Source organism: Drosophila persimilis, unplaced genomic scaffold (assembly GCF_003286085.1).
Source record: "Drosophila persimilis strain 14011-0111.01,24,50 unplaced genomic scaffold, DperRS2 tig00000000-arrow-pilon, whole genome shotgun sequence".
NCBI lineage: Eukaryota > Metazoa > Arthropoda > Insecta > Diptera > Drosophilidae > Drosophila > Drosophila persimilis.
In genome coordinates, this window is record NW_020825288.1 from 6,177,344 (window position 1) to 6,188,135 (window position 10,792).

Genomic DNA, 10,792 nt, shown 5'->3' on the forward strand with positions numbered 1-10,792 from the left:
ACGCCCGCAGATCTGCTCGAGCTCTGGCCCTGGCTATGGGATAACATAACCCTACGGTACCAGCATTCTGCCAATTAGTTCGTCATGGCTATGTGACAAATGCAGTCGCAGATACAGGGAGACAAGCCACCGCCCCCGGTGGCCACCGGTGGCCCCCTTGGCCCAGTTCATTCGCCAGCTACACCCTAATGATACGGTGGCAAGCTGTTGGCCCCTCGCGTCTTGGCCATAATTTTCGTAATTCCACGTTAGGGTGGCCCCTGTTGATTGAATTCAATTGTTGGCCACTCAACGCGATCAGAGCGAGAGCGCAGGAGCTCCTGCTCCAGCCGAAGCCCAATCGAACAGACCATAGACTCTGCCCCCCGCGATCGTGTACCTATAACTGCTTGATTATGGTTAGTGATTCAATCAGATTCGATCCAATCCGAGTTGGTTTGCTTGCTGCAGCTTGCTTTACATTTTATCTGTGGCAATAATTGAAGGCAATTAAATTCATAAATTTTAATGATTTATTTGAGCTCTGTGCTCTTAGCAGATCGGAATTAATTCTTGGATAGCGCCTTAGTACAGGGTGTTCTACCACTCCAGCTGGCGGATATTTCTTTGGAGTATTTTGCCACCTTTGCCCACCCAGTATCCATGAAATACTTGCATCTCGCACCATAAACTCATTTGTCTAATGGCCAACAACTGGCCGGGCAATTAGCATTTTTTAATTTACCACAAATATTCGAAGCAACAGTTTGTGTAAGAACAAAAAGCCTCGCAAAAAAAGAAGAATAATAATTCAATTGCGATTGCGATTGCGAATGCCTTCTATTGGGCCTTGGAAGGGCGGAACAGGGGTATGGAAGTTGCACCCTCTAGCGCGCTGCTGATTGCATCCGCTTGGCCAAAAGTCTGTCAACGCTTCACTGCACCGCTGGGCAAAGCAGGGCACGCCGCCCGAATGGCCAGCAGTCGTACGTAGCAGGCAGTCGGGCCAATTGTCTGAAGAATTTCAATGCCATTGCAGTACAATGGGATGAAGGGCCCAAACGGTGGATACAATTTGCACCTTAGATTGAGAAGAATGAAAGCCAGAGGCCAGTTGGCCCGAAGCCCACCATTAGACACATCTATTTACACCCTTTGTAAAATGTATCTTTATATCCCATATTCATGGATAGTGTTTTTTATGTTACCTTCAGATTCAGGCAAAGAATCTAGCTTTCAATGTCATTCTATTTCCATTCTATTACCACTGTCTAGTTGGCCAATAAACTAAGAATGCAAGTGGATAAGTGTTTGAAGTGTTGCTCTGTGCCCACCCACTGTGCGGTGTTGGTTCGGTGATGCGTGGCCAGGTTAGAAGGCAGCTGACGATGGTATGGTGTTGCCATGCTAATGCCGATTGCAACTGTGATTGGCCAAGCAGCGAGTGGCTGGCTGGCCGGTTGCGTCATGTGGTGCAGAATTTTATTGTCTAGCTGCAGAATTTTAATACTAATTACATTTAATTGGAGTCGCTAAGAGCAACAGACCACGCTTCATTTGCCTAATGGAAGCCACCCTGCCGCCCTGCCACCCAGCCACTCTGCTGGCAGTGTCATATTAATTATGTTGTTTAACAGCGAGTGCAATTAATTGAACATGATTTACCCGTGTAGTGTGTAGTGTGTATCAATGTGCAAGCGGAAGGAAAAGAAAAACTATTCCGCACTTGACACCTGCCTACAGCTGTTGATTCGAAGCAGATGCAAATGTGTTCCAGCCCGAGCCCGAGATTGCAAATACCAGTAATTAAGCAAATAGTACTGAAACCGACCAGGCATTTATCGAATATATTTACTCGGTTCGGCATTCTGCTCTCTCAATTTGCATATGCCGCTCGTACTCGTATGGAGAACCGATCAAAATCAACAAGTAACCACTTGGTTATGCCAAACCAACAAAGGCCGACAAATTCTGGCCAGCCTACGCCCACTCCGGAGACAATGGCTGTACCGTTCGTTCCCTTACGATTCGGGGATACAGACAGACTTTCAGACAGCATTCTGGGAAGGCTCCAAAACGGACAGATAAATATTGTTTGTTTTTTTCTGCTGAAAGACAGTTTGGCACTAGAACGTGCTATAAAAGCAATGAATAGGGTAAAGTGCTGAGCACTTTCTAGGAATTTCCGATTGTTGTTTAAGTCAACGTTGCGTATGCGTGATATCAATAAATAGGAAGGATGTTTTCTAGGAATAGCAATAAAAAATAAAAGCATTAAATATAGAGTGTTTCAGTGGAAATGTAATTCCTGCTAAAAACAAGTACATCCCAAACCTATTCGAACAGTTCAATTTGAAATGCATTTAGATAAATTGATTGTGATGGCATAATACATGTTATTACAAAGTAATTAGTTAATTTTCGCATAGATTCGGATCGGATCGGTGTTCATACGACTCGCACCGAAGAGTGTAGCGCAGACATGGAAAACCGTAATTACGGCTCGCAAATGGAGCTGGAAAGGTGGGCCATACGTATCGGCATATCCACAAATGTGTGGATTGCACTTGAGAGCCAGTAAGCGTAAGCGTTAGCCAGCCCACTGCTGTCGACGGTTCTGCGGTGAGATGTATGAGAAAAACTAATAAAACGACACCGGGAATATAATTTATTATGTTGCGCATGCCGTAAAAATGTCAAACACGCCCCAAAATGATCGCCCGCCCCTACACACACACATACGAGCTCTCGTATAGACCCCAAGCCGAGGGGGAGAGTAGAGTTCAAAAGAGCAGTTTGCATTTGGTTTATTCAAATTAAATTGGCGGCAGGCGAAGCAAAACAAATTAAGTTGCCGATATGAATGCGAGCACTGTGTGGTGAAGTGTGCCACAGTGCCACATGCAACAAACACTAGTGCACCCACCGATGATGGCGGGCGCTTATCGAATGCAAATAATCGAACCCAGTCGGAGTGTGCACTCATTACGGGTCGCTGTGGTGTGTCTGTGGGGCAGGCAAAACCATAAATGATTGTCTCTGTGTGAGTGCACCATCAAGATTGGAGAACTGCAAAGAAATGCTGCAACATGTGGCAACAGCAACAGCAACAACAGCAGACCATAGACAGCGTCTGCAGCAGCACTGGCCAATACCATTTTCCCCGTCTTTTGTTTTCCGCTGGCTTCTCTTGGGCCGTGCTCTTGTTTTATTTTTTTTATTTTTAATTTGCAAACTTTTCGTTTCGTTTCGTTTTCGTTTTCCGATGCAGTTCAATGATTAAAGAGGCAAACGCCCAGAAATTGTCTGGCCATTTTCGGATATTTTTTCGATATTTTCTGCTCACTTTTGCAGCTCACATTTCGTTATGGCCCCCGTTGGCATGTTGTAAGCTGGTCATAAGAATTTTTTAATTTGAGCGCCCGGGCAGGTCTTGGGCGGGGCGAAACTACGAGTATCTGCTCTGCTGGGCAGTTTTTATGTATTTTTTTTTTGGAAAGGCAATGCCCTGATAAGATCGAGCGCTGCCAGCCTAATCCCGTGCCCAAATAATGATTGCTAATTGCTCGGTGCGCGGAAGCTCAGCCACAGCTCAAAAATGAAATGTTTGAGCCAGGCCGAAGCCGGTAATTAAAATTGGTAACCAAGCACACGCACACCCATGAAAATCGGAAGCCAATTTGGTCGAAAGCAAGGTCACGGCAGGCGACAAACGCAGCCACCGAGGAAACGCAGCCACGCCGCCGATCGAGTCTCTCTCTGAAAATGTTGCCCATGCACAATGGTGGCAACATGTTGCCGCCTTTCTGCGCCTCGATTGATACACATTCTGCGGCTGCGCGGCAGCGGCTGGGGCTTCGGCTTTGGACCAGACTTCGGCTTTGGCTGCAAACCCGCTTCGAGCCTCGATTAACGTTGTAATTCGATTACTCTTTTGCCGCATTGTTCTGCTCGGCTCTCATTGTCTTTGTTGTCTTTGCTGTCTTTGGTGTTGCTGTTGTTGCATTCGCATTCGCCGGCTCTGTCTCGGCCACAGTCTTGGTTTCGGCTGCAATCTCTGGCGGTATATATTAGAGCCGCCAGCCAGCAGTCAGCACAGTTCGTTAACAGTCCTAGTCGTGGTTCTAGGAGGTTCAACCAGCGTCCAGCGACCAAGTGCTTTTTGTGTCGTGTCGTGTGTATCCCAAGTGTATCCCTCTCACCCAACGCTCCTTCCTTTCGAAGCTCAACTTTGTGATTAGCTCTCTGTGAAACCCTCGAAAATGAAGCCATTTGTAAGTACCCAAACGCCAAGCCATGAAAAGGATAAATTCGTGCCAAGGATGTTGCAAAGAGTAGCACTGAATAGGATGTGTGTTCCTCTGGTTCAAACAGACAGAGTCTGTGGTCTCTAAAGTACACTTTAGAAGTCTAGAAGGGTGGGTCTTTCTACGTTTAAAACCGAAACGAAGTGAAAAATGTTTAAATACCATTCAAATCCATTCAAAGCATCTGAAGCCTTCGCTGTGGTAAATAGTGTTTCATTTCTGTTAATTCCCTTTCAATCATTGGTCTAAGCTCTGGACTCTACATTCAATCAAATGCCACCTGAGCTCCCATTCGGTATTAATCCTTCAACCCATCCGAGAGTCAATTACCCCGGCCATGCCAGGCAATCCCGTGCATGTCAGACAGACACACAGAAATCCGTCAGATGCCATCAAATGCTGCAAAATCCCGCTGATAAGCCGTTGACATGTTGCATGTCGGACAGTTTAGCCATCCCCAGCCCCACCCCTCCAAACCGAAGCAAATCGAGTGTGCCGCTCACCTGCTGACACATAATACATAATCGACCCGCATGCCGCATGCCGCCTGCCGCCTGCCGTATGAGGTAACATCTACGAATTGGCTGAAACAGTATCTCGGAATCAAATCAAACGGTTGCGCTTGAGAGCTCCCGACAGCGGGGAAGGTGAAAGGGGGGAAAGCCAAGAGATGGGCGTGTGTGGGGCTGGGATGGGCAGTCGAGAAGAAAGCGAGAGTGGAAAAGCATTGGCGCAGGCGCAGGCGCAAGAAAAGCGCAAACATGCAATTATGTAGGTTAGCAGAGCAACAGCTGGAAAAGAGAGCTCTGACACTTGGGCAGGGCAGCAGGGGAGCAGGGGGTGGGAGAGTGGGGATCTAGAGTAATTATTGTCGCGCCAGGTGGCGATTGTTACGTATTAGCCGCAGATCAATCATTAGCCATGACATAACAACATTTCTCACTGCTCTCACGTCTCAACAGTTGATTGCCGCCGCTCTGCTCGTCTCGACGGTGTCCGCCTCGTGGCACGGAGCTGTCTCCACACAGTACCAGCACCTGGATCCCCATAGCCATACCTACTCCTACGGCTACGCCGATCCCAACTCACAGAAGCACGAGACGCGCGGCCACGATGGCACCACCCGAGGCTCATACTCCTACGTGGATGGACACGGTCATGTTCAGTCCGTCTCCTACACCGCGGATCCCCATCACGGCTTCAATGCCGTTGGCACCAACCTCCCCCAGGCCCCCCATGCCGCTCCCGTCTACGCTGCCCACTCCGCTCCTGTCTACGCTGCCGGCCACGCCCACTCTTACGCCCATGGCATCCACATCCCTGTCCTGACGCACGGAGGCGTTCCCGTCGACACTCCTGAGGTCCAGCACGCCAAGGCCGCTCATGCAGCTGCTCACGCAGCCGCTGCCCACAATGCCGGAGCAGGCCATCATCTGTACAAGCGTTCGATCTACGGAGGAGGCTGGTCCTACGGAGCACCTGCCCATGTCCCACTCACCCACGGTGGAGTGCCCGTCGATACTCCCGATGTCCAGGCAGCCAAGGCTGAGCACTATGCGGCCCACGCCAAGGCTCTGGGTCAGGTGGCCCATGCCCATGGCGCTCCCGTCGAGACTCCTGAGGTTCAGCACGCCAAGGCAGCTCACTTTGCCGCCCATGCAGCCGCCCGCTCCGGCCATGTCGGTGCTCCTATCGCGCACGGCAACTACCACGTCCCCGTGATCCACAACGGAGTGCCCGTCGACACACCTGAAGTCCAGCATGCCAAGGCCGCCCACTACGCTGCCCTCTCGCAGGCCTCCGCCCACGGCAGCAGCGGCCACAGCTCCTGGGATGACGGACGCTATGACGGTCGCTGGGAGTCCAGCCACAACAGCCACAACGCCTACGCCAGCGGCTACGCGCACAACGGTCCCATCCACATCCCAGTGATCCACAACGGTGTGCCCGTGGAGCCCGCAGAGGTGCAGCATGCCCGTGCCGCTCATCTGAACGCCGTGGCTGCCGCCAGTCATGGCGGTTCCGGTGCCCATGGAGGCTACTACGGCGGAGGTGCAGGTGGTGCCCACGAGGACGATGGCCAGTACCACGCGCACTACGACCACTACTAAGCCGGAGACCGATGTATTCCGGTGTATTCGTGCCAGCGACAATGACGAGCATCTCTATACATTCTGCCTGACATCCTTCGTTTCACTCTAACCGACTACCGAAGCCAGCTAGCTATATGTAACTGTCACCCTCCAGCAGCTCTCCAATCTATCTTTCTATCCCTACTATGTGTATCTTTCACTATCCTACACACACACACATACGCACAACACGGGAGATTGAAGCCACTCCTTTGGAAGTGGCTTCCTTGCCCGTTTAGCAACGATTGAGCTTGATTTGAGTTCCAGTTAAACTGTACCAACAACCTACATCTACATCTTTCTACAAGCCTCTACTTTCTTTACTTTCCTACTTGCCTTCTCATCTTTATCTGTATAAACTGTTTTCCATATCCTTTCCGATTCCTTCCAACTTCGTTTGAGAAACGCTGAATGAGTATGTTGTAAATAACTGTTGTAATCTTTATGTATCTGAACAGATATGAATCTATATATTATACGAAACTGCAAACAGACAAATAAACTGCAAAAATGTATTTGATCACAAATTGCCGCATTTGGTATTTGAAACGATTGAGTGTGGGCGACAAAAGCCTCTTCAGGGAATATATAAATAATTGAATCCCTTTTTTCTTCGTTAGTTGATTGTGTAATTGGAATGGCATATCAGATACGATGCTTATGTTTCTTTGGCTCAATAGACACCAGAATTTATTTATCATTCGCCAACGGAATCAAAATAATCTTTAACTGGCTACTAACTTACTTATATGTATCTTAAATATTAACAGAAAATAACAAAATCATGTATGGAAAAGGAATCGCCTTACAACTGGGCTCATTAAAGCCATAATTGGTCCGGTGGAGATCAACTACAAAGGGTGTGACGACGCTACGGCCGGGATTATCGGCATTGCGAATACCGGTAATCCAGTTCTACCCCATAGGTTTCTGCTAGCTCTTCCATCCTGTTCAGGAATTCTAGTAGCCCTCCTTTTTCCGTAAAGATCAGGTCCCACTTGCGCCCCAATACTCAAAATGAGTACAGGGGTATATTAGATTTGTGGTCAAAATGGATGTGTGTAAGGTCCAGAAGGAAGCGTTTCCGACCCCATAAGGGATATAGATTCTTGATCAGCATCATTAGCCGAGTCGATTGAGCCATGTCTGTTTGTCCGTCTATCCGTCCCTATGAGCGCCTACTGCTCAGAGACTATAAGAGCTAGAGCAACGATATTTTGTATTCAGACTTCGGTTATATGTTTATTTCATTTGTAATCGTATGACAGGTCTTCTTATATACCACTTATTCTTATTCCTACTAATACTTATTACTCTCGCTTGGGTTTCCTGGCTCTTTCCTGGTTTCTTTCACTGTTCATCTTTGAGAAATTCAGATTTTCCGTGCTTTTCCGTGGGAGTTTTAAATTCTGGTACACATCTCCGACGACTTTTGCTCGCGCCCCACAATGACTGCATTGGCGGTGGATAGGGGAGAAGGGGGGAAGGGGAAGCGTTTGAAAGGAACATAAATATTTGCAATGCAACGATTGAAGTTTGCATACACTCACAGACGGCCATGTACGTACGTATAAATATTTGTGTGTGCGGGTGGGAATGCCTGAGGCGTGGGCGAGGGGCGGGGGCTTTGCATGGGGCATGTGGCATGACACAGAGAGTGAACAAACAATCAATCAATACGGTATGAGTCTTGTTTTTTGCCGCCTGCAATTTGTGTGTCTTATGCGGAGAGAATGTGTCACTTGACTTTGGGGCACGGGGACTCCACCACTCGAACTATTGACGGAGTTGCCGGGAGAAGCTGGGCAAAGAGTCTGTGTTTTTTCTTACAAATAGATTGCCCGGCATTTGTCAAGGCTCTGACGTGGATGCCCCTCCATTTAGGAAATGGCATCTGGGATATGGGAGGTCGAGTCGAAATTAAATGCCTGCCTTTGGGCCATAAATTCAAGTGCAACCTTTGGCCCAATCAATAACCTTGGCAATGGGTGGGAAGGCTAGCTGGCCTGGCCACCGGCAACTAATTAAAAATTAACTACCCACGGCACACACGCAAAGGTCACACTCACATTCACTGCCACACAAAGTGAAAATGCGGCCGGGGATTTTCAATTTTCCACGCATAAACCACCAGCACCTCTGTCTGACGAGGCCGGACAGGGAGGAGAAGGTGAAGGCGCTGATGTACGAGTAGTACTCGCACTCGAAGGCTAGGCCGAGGCGGATGGTCTGGTTAGGATGGGATGGGATTGGTTGCCAGTGCCTGCCATTTAATTAAGCATGCATTGACATTTGAATTTACGGCCAATTGTCGGCTAAGCTAAATGAAACTCCAAGTGGAATCAGTTTTTAAAAAAAGCTCTAAAATACGATATGAGTGCGGACTCTTTGACGACCTTCAGGGCAGCAGGTGGGGATGCCAAAGGCGGCGGTTAGTGACCCGGCTCTTAATTTAATTACATGCCAGGCGGTGGTTAAACACAGAAATCGGTAGTTGAAATTGTTTAAATTGCGATTGTGGGGCTCACAGAATGTTTGCCACCAAACGGTAGCTCAACCGATCCGACCAATCGCCCGCCCTGCTTGCTACAAGTGTCTGGGCGTGGCCCGGCTCCAGTCAAAAGTGAATGTGCAACGCCGTTGTAGATGTTGTAGCTGTTGTAGCTCTTTTTGCCAAATAATATTATTGCAATTTTTTCCGTTGATTTGCACAGCCCGCTCCCCAGTTCTCGCTCTGTGGCCCATTCAGTGATTTGATTCGAATTGAAGAATTTCATTTGCATGCCAAGCAATTGGCCAAACCGAATCCATTATGGCCATGGCTGGTGGCCAGAACCGTGGGTAACATTGTGCCATTTGGCCCTCCACTCAGGGCCCCAATCCCAGGCCCAATCTGGCAGCGTTTTGCTAGTCAACAATCTTTAAAATAACAAAATTGGTAAACGATTTCCTGCCCTGCTGCCATTCTGTTGCCGTTGTCTTTATTTTTCTTTAGACCTCTTTTTTTTTGTTTTTTTTTTTGTATGTGGTGGGCGTTCTTTTTGAGGTGCATTTTGCATATTTTTGGTCAAATGGCTTTTATGTTTTGCATCAATTTAATGTACTGAGGCGTTAATTTATGACCTAATTGATCGGATTTGAATACGTGTTGCAATCGCCAGAGTGTTGAAATAGATTGGGTGGTAGATTGATAGGGAAAATGAATTGTTTCTGCCAGATTAAAGCTGGAACTTTGTAGCATTTGATCTTTGTATCTTTGAGCTTACCTTTTCTCACATACTCTCGGATACTTTGTCCCGGCTGCGATAGGGCTTCAAGCACTTAACAAATGTATCCATCCTGCTCCTTTTGATGTGTTCTGGAGCAGCATTGTTGCAAAGCAGATAATGCAACGCTGACAATTCAATTCTCAGCGCTTTGCGCGCAATTTGTGCCACAAAGTAAGCCAAAGCGAAAGCGGAAAATCGAAATAACAAAAAGCACTCACTCACGTACTGAGATGGGTTGGAGTTATGACGCATCTGTGGCAAGGCGTTGGGAAATATGAATGGAAGCTATCCTCACTTGACCTTTCGCCTTTCCGCGAATACCTCGTGGGCATAACATCAGACAACCCACACATTGATGTTGATGTTTATTTTGCTTTTTTTGGTGCCACAATGTTGATGCATATATAGCTTGTATTTATTTTGCTAAAATGTTATATTTTAGCGTATGCTTTCCCCGTACAAAATTAATATCATCTGATGGACGGGCATAATTAGCATTTTAAAATCCCCATAGTATGCCACAGCATGTGTTAATTCCATTGCCTACTTTGCTGTGAAAGCTTTTATAGAACACACAATTTAATTGGCCTTGATGTCGATGTTGGCATAACCCTCATCTTCTCCTCTCCTCTTTCACAAACACACATTTTCCGTTGCATACCCTAGTGTGTGGGCTAACTCAATATTTTTCATTAGAAAACAGTTTGTTTTTGACAGGCAAAATATATTTAATTTATGTCGGAAAAGGCAAATTGTTGGACGGTTTAAAAACAGATAGCTCCAAAGAATCGTTACATTTTAAAGCCTTAAAGACGTATATAGCTTATTTATAGTTCAGCTTAAAGGTGTGCACTACTTTTAGTGCTTCGACTGCATGTAGAAATCATGTAAAATGGCCGCTTGGAGCCTCTCTGGTAGTTAAATCTGTAGCGAAATATCCGCTTCTACATCGTTGTCATAATTAAATGATTGTGATTTATTAATTGGCATTAATAGTGGAACAAATTCATCAGAAAATCGATTGAAATGCACTCGAAAAAGTCTCGGAAAACGGTCTCGGGTGAAGCAGTTGGAGTAATGACCGAACATAGCTTTTCAGACCTGA

At 47.2% G+C, this 10,792-nt stretch overlaps 1 protein-coding gene across 1 annotated transcript; it reads left to right on the top strand.

Moving 5' to 3' along the window:
- Positions 1–4,082: 4,082 nt before the first annotated feature.
- On the top strand, positions 4,083–6,920 carry LOC6598696 (histidine-rich protein PFHRP-II). The gene is made up of 2 exons (XM_002023914.2): positions 4,083–4,253; positions 5,249–6,920. The coding sequence occupies exons 1-2, from the start codon at positions 4,242–4,244 to the stop codon at positions 6,395–6,397; spliced, it is 1,161 nt and encodes a 386-aa protein (XP_002023950.2). The 5' UTR covers positions 4,083–4,241; the 3' UTR covers positions 6,398–6,920.
- Positions 6,921–10,792: the final 3,872 nt, after the last annotated feature.